Source organism: Sinohyriopsis cumingii, chromosome 17 (assembly GCF_028554795.1).
Source record: "Sinohyriopsis cumingii isolate HCF-2022 chromosome 17, ASM2855479v2, whole genome shotgun sequence".
NCBI classification, from domain to species: Eukaryota; Metazoa; Mollusca; class Bivalvia; order Unionida; family Unionidae; genus Sinohyriopsis; species Sinohyriopsis cumingii.
This window is the reverse complement of record NC_142977.1, coordinates 76,808,985-76,826,889: the sequence shown is the minus strand read 5'-3', so window position 1 is coordinate 76,826,889 and position 17,905 is coordinate 76,808,985. Positions and strand designations below refer to the sequence as shown.

General features: G+C 36.4%; 1 protein-coding gene across 2 annotated transcripts in view; it reads right to left on the bottom strand.

Moving 5' to 3' along the window:
- Positions 1-2,374: 2,374 nt before the first annotated feature.
- Positions 2,375-17,905, bottom strand: part of LOC149779271 (uncharacterized) — a 40,418-nt gene continuing 24,887 nt past the window's right edge. For both annotated transcript variants that reach the window (XM_089939865.1, XM_089939866.1), the window contains exons 8-9: positions 4,707-4,857; positions 2,375-2,681 (exon numbers count right to left, since the gene is read on the bottom strand). In XM_089939865.1, the coding sequence (XP_089795991.1) occupies positions 2,608-2,681; positions 4,707-4,857 (225 nt within the window). In that variant the 3' untranslated portion in view covers positions 2,375-2,607. The remainder of the gene's footprint in view (positions 2,682-4,706; positions 4,858-17,905) is intronic.

Genomic DNA, 17,905 nt, shown 5'->3' with positions numbered 1-17,905 from the left:
TAAAAAGACATATATAATTATATGATTGCACAAAACAAACACCATGAAATTAGAAAGCAAAAACATGTTGAAAATATTTAAGGTATGAAACATTATTAGGTCTTTAAGTTTATTTATTATGTCCAACCAAAATATTAGGGAACACATTTGTCCATTTTCTTGTTTTACCCTGAGTTAAATAATCCCACCATGTCATCTTTACAATTCTATTTCAGTTTTCAGCAGCAGACATATAATTTAAGGAGCCTACAAAATGCAGTCCGTGCACATATTTCCTGCGGACCCTCAGCGAAGCAATAATTTGTCAAATAACTGCTCTTGCGTATTGTTTTTTTGTTTTCATACGCTTGTCGGTTTTTATTAAATTTCGATTGTTACATCATTTACATTTTGTTTCCAAACATTTCAACTGGCTACCTTTCTTTGAGCCATTTTCGCTGTTATTTTCCTATAATATCTACGCATTTCATCACCCACAACTTACATAGGTGCTATACGATTTATACGTACTATGTGCACTTAATTTAGTAGAAAATGAATCTTCTATGAATAGCCGAATTTTCAACATGTTGTAATGTCGTATAGTGAATTATTAATATTCACATTAATGTATGTAGTTGTTAGGATAGAATCGAAGTGGATGATGTAATTTGCTTCGATTTGCATCGTAGAGCATAACTGAATATAATAGATTAGTGTTAGAACTTGTACTTGTTGTATTTGAATATCTCGTGTGGATTATGCAGAGTTAGGCATTGTTGGCCTTGTGCACGTATAATTAGGCATATTTATAATTGTATGTGTCTTTCTAATTTGTAATGCGTAGAAATCTTCTTGTTGTTGATTATTTACCGTATCAAGAATTAGGGATATGTGTGTATGTATCAGAAGTGGCGATATTAGTGTTGTTTTTATAGTCTTTGTTAGAGAGCAAGAGTGTGTGGAATATTTAGATGTGAGTGTATGAGTTGATCTGACGATTTAATTGCCATTATGCTGATGAAAGGTATGTGAGAGTGTGTTAATTCTGGTATGATCGAGAAAGGAAACAAAATTGTAGGTTCTTTCTAATCCACGGGAAGCTTTCCGTGTGGGACTAGGGCGCCATCTGAAGATTAGAGAGAATAGACAGTTGTGTGAAGGAGAAATAGACAGTTGTGTGTAGGAGCAGGGCTGGGAGAAGTGTGTGTGTGTGTGTGTGTGTGTGTGTGTGTGTGATTTGAATTTTTAACGTAGCTTTTAACCATTTTGCAGTCATACTGCTATGATGTCTGCAGTGTGGCAGTTTATAGTGATGTCTAGCACTGGAGCATCATGCCGCAGATATGTACCATCATGTCCCACCCAGTCACATTATCCTCACACCCGGCCGACCAGTCCTAACACTAACCTCTTAATGCTGAGCGCCAAGCAAGGCAGATGTTAGTACCATTTTTGTAAGCCTTTGGTATGACTCGGCCGGGGTTCAAACCCACGAACTCCCGCGTCCGAGGTGGACGCTCTAACCACTAGACCACCGGACAGGAGAATTGGTAGTTGTGCGAAGGCATAGGGACAGGAGAATAGACATTAGTGAGAAGGTGTGTATGTGATTTGGATTTTAACGTAGCTTTAATAATTGTTCAGTCATATCGCTACGATGTCAGTAGTGTGGCTGTTTATAGTGATGTCTAGCACTGGGGCATCATGCCGCAGGCATGTAGCATGATGTCCCACCCAGTCACATTATCCTGACACCAGGCCGACCAGTCATAACACTAATCTCTTAATGCTGAGCGCAAAGCGAGGCAACTTTAAGTACCATTTTTGTAAGTCTCTGGTATGACTCACCCGGGAATAGAACTCACTACCTCCCGCATCCGAGGCGCACGCTCTAACGACTAGGCCACCAGAGCTATCAAAGTGCGAAGGCGCAGGGCCGGAGAACGGAAACAAGGTTCCCGGAAGTACCGAATCTAGATACAAGGCGGAAGTTACAGATGAGTAACATAGAAGGGACACGGGAAGGAAACACTGTCACCTTTACTTTCGCGTGATGATAACTGGCAATGTGAATAGGTCTTATATTGATTGGAAGCAACTGCATTCAAAATTGTCCAGTAATTGTTGAACACCGTGATATAGTTTATTAAATTGTTATACCTTTCACTTTATTATTTCTGTATACTCTTTACACCTCGACCGACAGCCTTGCTGACATGGGGCTTTATGCTATTTAATCTGTTAATTTTCCGTCCTTCTCTGGTGTTAATAATAATAATACCGTACAAGGCACGTGACATTGTACTTGCCAAAAAAAGGGATTCAGAATAATTTTAGTATATATTAGACTAACTACAAATATTTTGTTAAAAGAGATAACGATAATACAAGATCATTTTTAACAATATGGCGTTGCACATTAAGTTTATTAACACAAATAGTCTCCAGATGAAGATACTAGACAAACAGCTCTGAAATTGAAAACTGTTAAATCATAGCCTTTTCCACATAAAAGTAGGGCACAGCAACCAGCACAAATGCTTATTTGAATGTCTAAATATAAACTGTAGTTCAGAAAGGATTTCGTTTGCGATATACCCGTCATTCCCTGGCCTTTTCGTTGCTCTATGGATGATGGATCTGCTTAGTCAGAGTGTTGTTGTTGAGTAAGCCATGTTTGTAGTATACGTAAAGGTGATCTGAAAGAAAATGTATAACATGGATAAAAATAGGAATAGCTAAAATAAAAAGAGAAATGTATATGTATGTATGCATTCGCATTTAACGGCGCGTCAGCACACTGATAGACTATATAGTGTTGAGTCAGATTACAGTTCGAAAATGCATACATACAGATTTGTACCAGAAAATAAGAAGATAAACCATTCTTAATTAATACAATTATAAAGAAAAACCCTTACAAATTAATACAATTATAAAAAATAAACCCTTCCAAATTAATACAAATATAAAGTGCTACTAGATAAACCCTTCCAAACAAATTAATACAAATATAAAGATAATCCCTTACAAATATAAAGTGCTACAAGATAAACCCTTCCAAATTAATACAAATATAAAGTGTTACAAGATAAACCCTTCCAAACAAATGCAAATATAAAGTGCTACAAGAGAAACCCTTCCAAATTAATACAAATATAAAGATAAACCCTTCCAAAATAATACAAATATAAAGATAAACCCTCCCAAATTAATACAAATATAAAGATAAACCCTTCCAAAATAATACAAATATAAAAAGAAACCCTTCCAAAATAATACAAATATAAAGATAAACCCTTCCAAATTAATACAAATAAAAGTGCAACAAGATAAACCCTTCGAAATTGATACAAATATAAAGATAAACCCTTCCAAATTAAACTAAATGCTAAACGTAAAAAATAGTTAAATCTACTGTCAAACCTATCTTATATAAACGACATTACCTCAAAAGGTAAATGATATTTCTGTCGGTACATCATCATAACTTCTTTTCATTTAACCCACATCAATAGATTTTGCCTCACATGTTGGGAAAATGAAAACTTTAGTAAATTTCATTGAAAGAATAGCTTCAATTCGACATCTGATACAGATAAATATCATATCTCGGAGCAGTAACATAATGTTACCCAGCTATGATGAATGGTAATGTAATGTATGGTAATGTCTGGCAAAGTAATGTGAGGCATGGTACGTTTTGGTAACGTACAGCAAGGTATGTTTATGTATGTATGGTTCGGTAATTAATCTATTTTAATGATTGTTAAGGTAATGTAATGTATAGTAAGATATGATACGATTTCTTAAGGTAATGGAAGGTAAGGTGCGATTGGGTAAGGTAATGGAAGGTACGGTATGATTTAGAAAAGGTAATGGAAGGTATGGTAAGATATTGTGAGATTTGGTAAGGTAAGGGAAGGTATGTGAGATATGGTGCAATTTGATAAGGTAATGTAATGCATGATATGATTTGGTAAGGTAATGGAAGGTACAGTAAGGCATGGTAAGATTTGGCAAGGTAATGGAAGGTACGGTAAGGCATGGTAAGATTTGGTATGGTAATGTAGGGTAGGGTATGGTATGGTAAGATTGGGTAAGACCAGCTTAGCATAGGCAATAATGTAGTCTAGTCAAGTAATATGCCTTAATGAAATTTAATCGAAGTTTTAAAACCTCTCCATCACAGTACTGTACTAACATGTAATCTGTTGTAATATAAGATAATGTAATCTATTGTATATGAAAATGTCTCCATCACAGTAACTGTACCTGACAGTAATCTAATGTAATAACACGTAATGTAATGTAAACTGTTTATAAACATCTCCATCACAGTGCTGTACATGACGGTAATCTAATGTAATAAAATGTAATGTGATTTATTGTTTGTAAACTGCTCCATGACAGTAACTGTACTTGACAGTAAACTAATGTAATAAAAGGTAATGTGATTTATAATATTTGAAAACATCTCCATCACAGTACTATACATAACAGTAATCTAATGTCATAAAACGTAATTTAATGTACAGTGTTTGTAAACGTCTCCATCACAGTACTTTATATAACGGTAATCTAATGTAATAAAACGTAATGTGATTTATTGTGTTTGTAAGCTACTCCATCACAGGACTGTAAATAACGGTAATCTAATGTAATAAAAGGTAATGCAATCTAAAGAAACGCAATAAAATGCAAAGTTTCGAGAGTGGATATACCCCTGATATTAACGCAAGGTTGGCTATTGCACATGTGATCTCCACAACAAATGTCGCAGATAGGTGTATCACGCTTTAATGTCAGTCTGTGCATGAGTTCTTCTTTAAGTTTCAGAACGTCCATAACAGCCATGGTCAGCGTTGTGCAGTCCTGAAATAATACATACATAAATCTTATCAATCAAAGAAATACATATATAACAGTTTTATCCGTGCAAAAAAAAATACATACATAACAGTCTTATCCGTGCAAAAAAAATACATAAGAGTCTTATCCGTGCAAAAGAACTTAAATAGTGGGGTGAACAACATAGATTCCTTACTGTGCGAAAGTTGGAAATGGGTAACTCTTTTGGTAAAGTGTTAGGTTCATAATCCAGGGATTATTTGTCGATAGTTCCTGGCCAGCCCAAGTGGGCTGTTTAAGTGTGTCGGACCTCTAAATGGCTTACAAAAGCAAAATAATTTTAATTTTGCACAGATTTACAGAAATCAAGAACTAATTATTTCCATCATTTTTGTTAAAAATATTGATATATCTTGGGACAAAAGAAACAAAAATATATTGGATGAAAGAAAAATCAAGTCTGACGCACCGCCCATCCCCAAAAATTAAATTAATAAAACGGTCACCGTCTCAATAATACATAGCTGCAGATAAATACACAACGTGTGTGTGACATGCGTAAAACAATCAACATGTATAGTTCACACAGAGAATCAAAACTATCTAGACTAAAACAGAGGTACAATCTAACGGAAAAGAACGAAACAACAGACGAAATGATCACATCTAGAAAGGGAATTATAAGAAATGGACAAGCCAATCCGCAACAACGCCGCTAAGTACTCGTCACTGCTACTTGGCAATAAACTATACAGTTTTGCATATTATCCCATCGCCAATAAGCTCGGCATATATACATTCTATGTATATTTAACCTAATTGTTTGTTTGTTAATTTTTTAAGCTTTTATGTCCAAATTATTTAATTCAAGTGATTATCTTCTTTCTCAGGAATTAAAAAGAGCTGTGATAAAATTCTTGGATAGAAATATTTACTGGAATTTAAAGTATATTCAAACCTGGAATTACATTTCTGTGATTAAACAAAAGACTGTTGACACATTGACACTTCAATAGCTACCGCAGACACGTCATTGACTTCAGTTTGGGGATTTTTTCTGGACTTTTACTGAATTATATTCAGGACATTTAATTACTAGGACTTGTGTCTGTAATTCTTGGATTATTTTGATATTTAATTTGCAATACCGTAAGTTCTTTTCCTCGTTTTTACTTTGTACCTAGGGAAATAAATATATTTGTTAAATTTTGCAAATGAGTCGTTTTCAAAGGCAAATAAAAAAAACTCAGACAGGAGAAACAGAAAGCAAAGAGTAGCGGCTACAAAATTTTACATGACTATTTATATAGGAATAAAAGCTTTCAAGTTTTTATGTTTCAGCTAGTTTACTTTAATTGATGTTGGTGGTTTCATTGTTCTAAGGCAGCAAATCGAGTAAGATTTCTTTTCTTTCATGGTTCCAGAACTCTAGTTGAGGTTACGAGCAAAGGCAATAAGTGCTGCATCACTGAATATGTTGCCACGTGAAGATAAGTTTTCTGCAACTGAACTTTTGTACAGCTTCTTTGTCATCCAATCAGATCTGTGAAGATTGTTTATTCTGTGTAACTTTTCATTTTTTCTGACATAATGTAGGCAACAGATCTTGCATGTGATGAGCGGTTTAACCAAGAAGGCGAAAAAGAGACAGCCAGGCACAAACAAAATCATCATTTTGCAGCCGCAACATTTTCTTTTAAATAATTCTTTCAATTTGCTTATGAGTCACCCGATAACCTATAATTACTATTAAAACAAAATAATATGTGGTTACGCAAAATTACATTTAAAAAAACAGATGACTATATGAATCATCGATTTCTAGGTCAACATAGAATATTTTTCAGCACCAACATCAAGTCGAAGCTAACTATTTGAAACATCAAAACTATGAAGCTTTTATTCGTATAGAAATAGACATGCAAAATTTTGTAACCTCAATACTTTTCGTTTTCTGTTTGTCTTGTCTGTGTTTTGTATTTAACTTTAAAAGAGATCTATTTAAAGTCGAAAGAGTTTAGCCTACAAAGTCTGGTTTTTCATATGGATCGACACACATCCGGGCATCTGTTTTGCGTTGTAGTTACGTTTATTATTGATGTTTTGAGAAATAAAATCTATTCTTGCCTTAACACTTGAGAAGTTAAAGCTTATTATGTTGTGACCAGTTTTTCGGCTAATTATTTTGTTTTCTTCAATTTATTTGGATTTCAAGTTTGTCTTCCCTGGCAGTAATAGTGCTCTATATTAATCCTTGGACAAAGACATTTATCGAAATTTACCAGAATTAAAACACTGGAATATTGTTTTCTGTGATTCAAGAAAGAACTTTTTGACACATCAGTACGACGCTGATGTGGATTTAACAAGCGGTTTAAATTCTAAATGCAAGGGGATATAATTCCAAATTCTCAACGTTATGTAATTTACGGAATGATCCGGCAGTTGCCAAACAGGATGAACTACGTCACTGTGTTGTCTGATGGAAATAAACTAGCCTATAGTGTACGCAATATGGCGCCGTGTTATTATGGAAAGTCCACTAAGCATGTAATGGTGCAGGAGATGCCAGCATTAATGCCATTCTGGTCAGTCAGGTTAGAAATTATAAATCAATGATTCAGTTGACTTAGTTATGTGCACTTTTTATCACATTAAACGTTCTCGTTTTGAAATCGGTCGGGGGTACAAACAATGTCAGTGATGGCTTGATGGATCGAAAAATATCTCAGGAGTAAAACAAACCATATAGTATGGTCGTGTGCCTTAAAAAACGGAAATAGCAAAAGGAAATCGAGGGTCATGGGTGGAATGAAGTATTTGGAAGTTCCATACCTTCTCTCTTATATATTATGATAGAGAGGGTCCTATGTCAGAACGGGTCGTGGGGGTAATTTAAAGTATTTTTGTCACTCTGTATGATTTTTCTCCTTTAGATTATTGTTGTTTTTTTTTTTCCTCAACATCAAGCTTTGCGTCGAGCACATGTGATATGCAATAAGAGAACAGTGACAGCTAATACGACCGCGGTATGGTTACTATAGAGGTCTTATTATAACAATATAAACCATTACAGACGATATAATATTCCAAATGATATGAAATAAATCTACAATATATTTATCAGTGTTGAAGATTGATACCCCCGTAGAATTAACAGAGTTATACTACAGTAGCCTGGTTTAACCGATGGCCTACATCTATATTGAGTGATAAAACAATAACATATTATGTTGTCATATAATTGCTGCATATGGAAATTCAAACATATATATATATATATATATATATATATATATATATATATATATATATATATATATATATATATATATATACTGATGTGTGTGTATATATATATATATATAGTAGCTACGGTAAATAACTTAACGTGTATAGAAGGGAGCATTCCTTATTTATCTAGTATATTAACTATATAGTATATTAACGTGACATTCAGTTGACTAAAAAGAAAAACAATTCTAAATTTATATTTCAAAGCATTAGTGCATTCTGGACCATAACAATACTAAACTCACTGTGAAACACATTTGAGCGGTATCGTTTGTCATGTGTTATATAATTCAGTTTGCTTTTGGCTGCACTCTTCCCACCCCCTGCGGGTCTGGGGTTGTAGAATTGGCCCGACGTGCCTCACTACGTGTCGTAAGAGGCATCTAAGCAGAGGCAACCTGTTTGCCGTGTGTTGCGTCCCGTATCGGGGGAGGAAAGGATCCTGGTAGTTGAGCAGAGGCTTTCCATGCAATACACTACTTTGGCCTTAACTTCTTCTAGACGGGTGGTCGGGATGGGCCCGGTCTCGACAAATCGGCTGGTCACGCCGAGCCCTAGGAAGTCTTTATTTACTCCCTCACCTCCTTTATCTTTCTCCTTGTATCTCTCTTGATACCACCGTCGCCCATATAGTCTATTCTTTTATCTTTCCCTTTCCAAAGTCTTAGAAGACTTCCGTGACGGCGGTGGCTTAACAGATCAATCGGGAGGTAATATTATCAACCCTAGAAGGTGGTGACTTCACGGGTCAATCAAAGGTAATTTTATCAACTGAGTATGACATCTGTGTATCCCTGGCACTTGAAAAGTGTCTCCTTGTTGCGCTTCATGGTGGCAGGGGAGCACGGGTGCTGAATTTTCAATAAAACCAACAAATAAAAAATCAAAACAAACCTACCAAAGCTGGATCAGAGTCAGATGATGAACCATGTAGTGTGGAATCCTCTCCTCGCTTCATGGTCATCCAATCAAAAGACGAATCTAAACCACTTGCTGCACTATCTCCATTTATAGTCGAAAAGACTATACTTGGATTAGTCGGCAAGCCAAAAAGTGTCAAAAAAATAAAATCAGGTGGCCTACTTGTAGAGTTCGAGCGCAAAGCACATACTGAAAATATCCACATAATTAAAACTTTCCATGATATTCCATTGACATGCTTCGCCCACTCTACACTTAATACATTCGTTGCCTTGACTTGGCTGGAGTCAGCGATAAAGAAATCGTCGAGGGGATGAAAAATGAAGGTGTCGCTGCAGTCCGCAGAATTCGTAGCAAACGAAACAACAATCTGCAGGACACCAACACCATTATACTCACCTTCAACAAGCCAACAGTACCTAATGTTGTCAAAGTTGGATTCCTACAAGTTAAGGTTGAGATATACATACCAAATCTCCTCCGATGCTACTCATGTCAAAAAAACGGCTATCATGAAGACCGATGCTCCAGAAGCCAAATATGTGGCCGATGCGGAGGCCCCTCTCATCGGGAATCCGAGTGCAAAGCCACTCCGCATTGCGTCAACTGCGGAAAGGAACACCATGCTAATTTGAAGGAATGCGACACATGGAAACAGGAGAAGGAAATACAGAGGGTTAAATACACATCTAACATCCCTTATCCAGAGGCCAGGAAGCTTGTAGAAGCTAGAACGTCACTCCCCGGCCCGTCCTTCTCAACTGTAGTAAAAAGCAACCAAAAAGCAATGAAAGACGCACAAACGCAAACACACCCACCTAAATCCCCTTCCAGCTCGAACATTCTGCATTACAACCCCCCGAAAAACTCAACATCTACTCAAACAACATTCAACAATACTCCACCACCAAGATCACCAAACAGTACAAAAAGGTCGCAAACAAATAGGCAGCAAAAGGGGTCTGATGACCCCATAAAGCTGCACAATAGGTTTGGAGACTTTGAGGATATGGATGCAGAAGAAACTGCTCCATGTCCTCAAGGTGGCTTCAGACCTAACAACAAAAAATACACCCCCGTACTTCCTCCAGAGAAATAACCAAACAGATTTTCTCCGCGAAAGGTCTAACCTAGTTCCAGAATCTTCAATATAAACCTGTAATGAAGAACACTATCATACAATGGAACTGTAGAGGACTTAAAGCCAACTACCACGATATTCTTCTGCCTTTAAACGAACATGATCCCGCAGTACTATGCCTTCAGGAAATGTTTTTGAAAGATATGGAAAACATTACACTTAAAAACTACTCCCTCTTTAACATCTACTCTCAAAATGTTGACAGGGCCTCAGGAGGAGTCTCTGTTATTGTGAACAACAGGGCCTCTCATAGCGTCATCCCTTTAAACACAAATTTACAAGCCAGTGCTGTAAGCTTCATTCTAAATCGAGTGATTGTTCTATTTACATACCACTAAACACCAACCTAGTAGCAAACGAATTTACAATCCTGTTAAACAACTTCCAGCACTCTTTGTTTTACTCAGGGATTTTAATGTCCATAACATTTTATTGGGATCAAATCACATAAGTGACAGAGGCCACAAAATAGAAGACTTCATTTCCAGACACAATTTGTGTCTATATAACACCAAATCACCGACATATTTACATCCAGGAACGGGTACATACACATGCATCGATTTGATAATATGTTTTCCTTCGCTGCTTTTGGACTATGAATGGAAGGTCGCTGATGACCTTCACATCAGTGATCACTTTCCAGTCTTCCTTAAAAATATTAAATCTACAATTGATGATGCAATTCCACAATGGAACATAAAGAAAGCCAAATGGGCTAAGTTTGAAACACTCTGTAAAACGAGGCTGAATGAGGATACAGTTTTCAATGTTAATGACCCTATTCAGCATTTTAATTTCTATTTTAACCGAGATTGCAGAAGAATCTATCCCCAAGTCCTCACCAAACTGCAAAAGAACCCCAACACCTTGGTTCAATAAGAAAAGTAAGGAAGCCATTAGACAACGCCGAGAAGCATTGAAAAAATTTAACAATCGTCCGACGACTGAAAATTTAAGTAAATATCGTATTATCCGGGCCAAAGCTCGCCGCACAATCAAAGAAAGTAAGCGAGCATCATGGAAGAAATATGTTTCTTCTTTAAACTCTCGTTACTCTATTAGGAAAGTTTGGAACACGACCCGCAAAATAAACGGAAAGAGAAAACACAATTCTCTCCGATATCTGAAACTGAACAAATAACAATTTAAGTTCAAAACGTGACATAGCAAATGTTCTTGCTGACACATTCTCTGAAAATTCCTCATCATCTCATTATTCAGAAGCCTTCCAAAATTGAAAACACTGACATCCAACAACTCGGACAGTTATAACCAACTGTTCTCACTATCAGAGCTTATGGAGGCTTTAGACAAGGTCGATGATACATCCGCTGGGCCTGACGAAAAACATTATCAGTTTTTAAAACACCTTCCAGAATCATCATTAACATTTCTTTTGAATCTCTTCAATGATTTATGGATTACTGGTAATGTACATAAGATTTGGAAAGAAGCAACATTATTACCAGTTCCCAATCCAGGTAAAGATAGCGAAGATCCTACCAACTATCGGCCTATTGCATTCACAAGCTGCATGTGCAAAACAATGGAACGAATGAACAATTCTCGGCTTGTATGGTACCTGGAAACTAACAATTTAATATCTCCTTTCCAAAGTGGCTTTCGTTATGGACGGAGCACCAGTGATCATCCGGTTAGACTGTAAATATTTATTCGCGACGCATTTATCAAGAAAGAACATTTAGTAGCGATTTGCTTCGATTTGGAAAAGGCCTATAACACGACATTGAAGTACAGGATACTAAATGACCTGCATGATCTGGGTCAAAAAGGCCGTCTGCCCTCTTTTATATCCAACTTTCTCTCAGACAGAGAATTCAAGGTAAGTGTGGGCTCTACTCTCTCAGATATGCACGAGCAAGAGATGGGTGTGCCCCAGGGCAGTATTTTATCTGTGACGCTTTTCAATATCGAAAGCAATACCATCACCAAATGTTTGACTCCTGATGCGGATTGCTCGTTATATGTTGATGATTTTCTAGTATGTTATCGATCAAAGCACATGCATACAATTGTAAGACAACTATAGCAAAATATAAAAAAGATTCAAAATTGGGCTAGTACGAACGGCTTCAAATTCTCGAAATCAAAAACGGTATGTGTGCCTTTCTGTCAGTTACGAAGACACCACGATGAACCTAAACTCACGCTGGACGGAACACCTATTCCAGTTATTGAGGAAACACAATTTTTAGGTATCATCATTGACAGAAAACTGACTTTTATTCCACACCTAAAGAACTTGAAAGCTAAATGCTTAAAAGCACTTGACCTACTTAAAGTAGTAGCGCACACTGAATGGGGTGCTGATATAAAAGTCATCCTGAATTTATGTAGAACGTTTATTTGCTCCAAACTGGACTATGGTTGCGTTGGATATGGTTCAGCCAGAAAGTCATATCTTAAAATGCTTGATCCAATTCATCATCAGAGAATAAGACTGGCTCTGGAAACATTTAAAACATCCCCGTGTGAAAGCCTATTAGCTGAAGCGAACGAACCACCGTTATCACATCGTAGAGAAATGCTTTCCGCACAGTACGCTCTCAAATTAAAATCAAACCCTCTGAATCTTGCTTTTTCGGCTGTTTTTCAACTCAAATACAAAACCTTATATGAAAATAAGCCAAACGCCATACCTTCCTTTGGCATTCGAATATCATCCAGCTTTGACAGTACAAAAATAGATCTTTCTAAAATTCAGAAAACGTCCATCTCCGAAACACCACCCTGGTTACTTAAGCAACGAAAAGTACTTTTTACGCTACACGATGGAAAACAATCCGAGACAAACCCTTCTGTCTTCCAAAACTCTTACCATGAACTCCTCACCGAATTTAAAAACTACACAAGAATTTACACCGATGGATCAAAAGGTGAGGAAAAGGCTGCTGCAGCCTTCGTTTGTGGAATTCACACAACGCAAGTTCGCTTACCAAATGGAGCATCAATTTGTTCAGCCGAAATCAGAGCAATAGACTTTGCTCTGCAACATATAGAAAACAAACGTATTTTAAACGGCATCATCTTCTCCGACTCGCTATCAGTACTTCAGTCACTACACAATAGAAAACTGGAGAATCCATTATTGAAAATCTTACTCGTCAAAAATACCGAGCTGAGTGTCTCCCACAATAAAATATACTGTTGGTTACCTAGCCATATTGGTATTAAAGGTAACGAAAAAGCGAATCAAGCTGCTAAAATGGCCCTTATTCAAGAACCATCTGATCTTAAAATACCGTATACTGATTTTAAACCTAATGTCAGAAAGTCCTTTCGTCAGAAGTGGCAGGCATCATGGAATGATGTAGTGAATAACAAACTTCATGCAATCAAGCCAACTCTAGGAGAATGGACTCCTTCCTACAGAACCATGCGTAGGGAGGAGGTAGTCATTGCAAGAGTCCAAATTGGTCATACTTATATAAACCACTCCCACATACTAAAAGGTGAAGACCCACCAGAGTGCGTTTCTTGCAATGAACCATTCATTGTTAAGCACTTTATGATCAAATGTTTTTACCTGCATCCTACGCGCGACCAGTATTACAATGAGCTTGACATGAAGGAACTTTCTGATACAATAAACATCACTTCCATTATAGAATTCGTGAAAGCAGTGAACCTTTACTCTAAACTCTAACTTGTATGCTTTCACCTTGTGCAGTTGTATGCAATACATATACCGTCCCTTTTTTAATACCTTTTCATCATTCTTCGTTAACATACACCATTTACATCCACCTTTGATCGGGAAGCTTCATTTTTCACCGTTACCATCGTATCGTTTTAATTTCAACTATTTGGTTTTGATATCGCTGGTCGATATGAGACTTTTTATAATTTTTAAAAGATTATACATATAATATTTTGTATGGCGCTAAATAGCCTAACAATGCTGATGCGCCGTTAATATACAACCAATCAATCAATCAGTAGTCTTCCCTGAGAAATGCATTATTCGTTTTCAGTGATTGTTGTATTATGTACGTTCTTGACTTTACACTAAGCCACACATTTATGTAATGAAAGAATTTTAGGTGTTATCAACTCATTTGGACCTAATTTAGAGTTTTGACTGAAACCTTACGATTTCATTCTTGATCCGTTCATGCATATTGCACAGCTAATATTTACCATTACTAGCGTTTATAAAATTGTTGAAATATAAATAGCTTTCCTGTCTTGTGAATAAAATCCTAAGTTGACATCTAGTCAAAGCTGACCTTGTGCTGAGGTAAAGCTCGGGACGCTACACTAAGACTTCCATAATTCTTGGATTATTTTGGGATTTGATTCGTAAAACCTAAGTTCTTTTTTTCTCATTTTTATCTTGTTTTTCATGGGAAGCAATTATTTGTTAAATTTTATATAGCTTGTTGTCCTCACATTATTTTTTTTACGTTTTGTAAGAGACTAAAGAAGGAACTATATATATATATATATATATATATATATATATATAGGAGGCGGGGTTGTACGAATTTGATCTGATCTACTAATGTCAATACAATACATGTCATGCTTGTAATTTCAAAAAGAGAACTAAATTTCCTCATAAAGGCGTGGCAATGTTGTGTTTTTTTGTATTGAGCACTTTCTTTCTCAATTTTCCGTTTCGTACGTACTTAGTGGTACGCAATCAAAGCATTCCCGACCTTTTCCATCGCATGCTAGAAAAGAGCTTCGGATGTATATAACGGAATGCCATAACGCCCGCTATTATTTCGGCATAATAACTTCAAAACGTCACAAACATTGGATGAGTCATCACAAACAGTAGGGCAAGGAAGAGTTATACACTGAAACCGAATGATTTCTTCAATGTTTTCATTATATAGTTGCAGGAACAAAATTAAATATTACATGCGCCGCTATTTCATTGATTGTTGAAGCGTCGTACAGTGTTATTTTTTGAGACCTTTTGTGTAAAAAGTATGTTCCTCACACATCTAACCAGACGTTTGTCCATTAAAGGCTGAGCAATCGGAAAGCATCACTTCGATTACATCTGAGTCTCTGTTATCGAAAAGAGACGAGGATGTTACGAACGTAATCGTAACTTTTCAACTGCTTCAATTTCAGAGGAAGATAACATTGACAGGTTTCGTACAACACCGGAACATTTGAATTATGAAGGGCAAACAATTTTGGATTCAGCAGCACTATAGAGTGAGACTGCGTCGAGTGAACCATTTATTGCGTCATTAAGTGGAGGTCGGGTTTATTGGGCATTATTTTTCACTTTCAGCTTTGCACCGCAAATATTATTTCCACTACGAAAAGCAATGCAAAAATCCTATAATCGTACTTTGTACTATGAAATGAATCGTTATCAAATGCCTAGATCCGTTCATTCATAAGTCGCACTGTTAATTACAAGTAAACAATACGTAATCTGACAAGACCATGAGTCTGAAAAATGCCAGCCTGACCTAATTTTTGATTAGCCAGAATTATAACAGCCGATGTGTTTACTGAGAGAGTATTTCGAAATGTCAAGATTATTCATTCAAAGCATCGTATTGTAAGTTTAACTATTGTGTACTATCTTATATAAGTGAATAATTGCGCGGAAGTAGGCAATCTTAGAAGCACTATTGATCTAGGAAGAGTTATATGAGAGGCATCTTCGCCGTCCAAGGTTCCGATAAGTTAACCCCATCTAGACCTTGGCGGATCGAGCAGTTATTATAGTGCTTTGTTTTAGCGACATCGATTGGATTTCATGAGTTGCCTCCCTTAGTATATAATGTCAACTAACCAATAGTGTGCAACAGCGGTGCATTGTACAAGCCGAAATGACTTTGAAGGCAATACACTTCAAGAAGATAATTTGTAAGTTTAACATCGAAAGTATGACTACGCACCAGAAAGAAGTAATTACATGTGTATTTGAGTGAATGGTATTTGTACAAACTCGGACCGGCAGTGGAAAATTGCTTAATTATTGGTCCATTCAAGTAGTGCGCTTCGTTTGTCTCGATCGTGTAGGAAGAGCTTTCAGATTTGAACTTCATTTTGATTGGATGAGGTTGCTTGCCGCTACATCCAATGAAATTCACAGACCCGAACACAGAAAAATATGTGCTCGATCCGCCAATGTGTATATAGGGTTTGCATATCGGAACCTAAGATAGTGAAGATATATGAGAAGACTTATTCATTTACTTAATAATACTCATTCGTTGGAATTGCAGTGTTCTAATGCTCGATTAGAGACTATTTGGATATCTAATAGCTTACGGGATTATTGTGAATTCATTCGAAGACATTTTAGTTCATAACTGCATTGAAACACATCAGTACAGCAGTGGCATCATTTGGAATACCTTTAGAAGATATTGGGATTACTCAGAACTATTGGAATTTATAGAACGTTTAAGATTTTAGGAATTCATTCACCATTCTGTAGGTTTTTGGGTGTTCTTTTTAAATTCTCTCACTTTTTATTTTAGGGAAATTAATATTTTTCAACAATATAAAACTTGTTGGTTTTGCTCTTTCTTGTTATGCATTTAAGAGTCATAACATTTATATTATAATGGAAAGTGATAGAACTAGGTCTACTACTACTACTACTACAAATACTACTACTAATAATAATAATAATAATAACAACAACTATAATAGTAATAATAAAAATAACTTTATAAATCAAAAGAAGAGTGAGGATGACCGGTTTGACATGAAAGAAAACTTAAGTACAGTGGATTAAACAACTCTTTATGGTCACAATGCTCTTTCAGCTATGCAAAATTTCTTGGACCAGGACAAAGTTTCCGGCTGAGTTGAAATGGCTGGTAAAGTTTGTTTTGACTTTGGTTTTGTCATGGCTTCTGCATTTGTTTATTCCTTTTCTGAAGTCTTCTCATTCGCCAACATATTGGCTGTCAAAACTCTTGCACATCAAGACATAAATCACGTTTTTATTTACACATTCTGTATCTTTGGTTGTTGTTGTAAGTAGCACCCGCTTATTAACTCTTGACAGTAGCAGTATATTGCATTTGATTATAAATTATACACCATCTGTCCTTACATCTGTATGAACTTGTTCCCATAACATCGTTTGCGTTCAACTAGGCACGCACACGGTGATCTTTAAAATATGTAGGTCGTCGGTAAGGGGCTACAGGTAGTTATTTCAAGCTCTAAATATATGTGCAGAGGCGGCAAATGTGCCACCGTCTCCATACAATCTGTTTAGGGTATCTGGCCGTAATTTGCTGCAAGAGGGATAATGTTGTTGGCGGTTTTAGATTTGTATCTCAAGTAACTGATTTAGCCAGTGGCCTTAACGTTTAAAGTATCTGGATGTAACGTTTTATTCCTGTATCCCCTTCACTGGAAGTGCCCTTTAAAGTCGCCCTATTTTACTGAACGTCTCCTTTATTGAACAGATACAATTAGCGTGAATACATAAGCTGAAAGGAAGGATTTTTTATTTACAGTTCATGGGAACGATAGGTTCATGGGAGTCGGACGGTTTGCAGTATACTCACTATATATGTTTCCATCTTGTAATATTATCGGGTATCAGAGAATATATTGGATTCGTCTAATGACTCAAAAGTGAATTATATGGTAGGGTGGAAACTGTAGGCGTAAGTGGGTATCATTTTGGTGCCCCTATATGTAACATTGCCTTGCAGAAAACATGTTGGTCAGTAAAGACAGAGTGGTTCA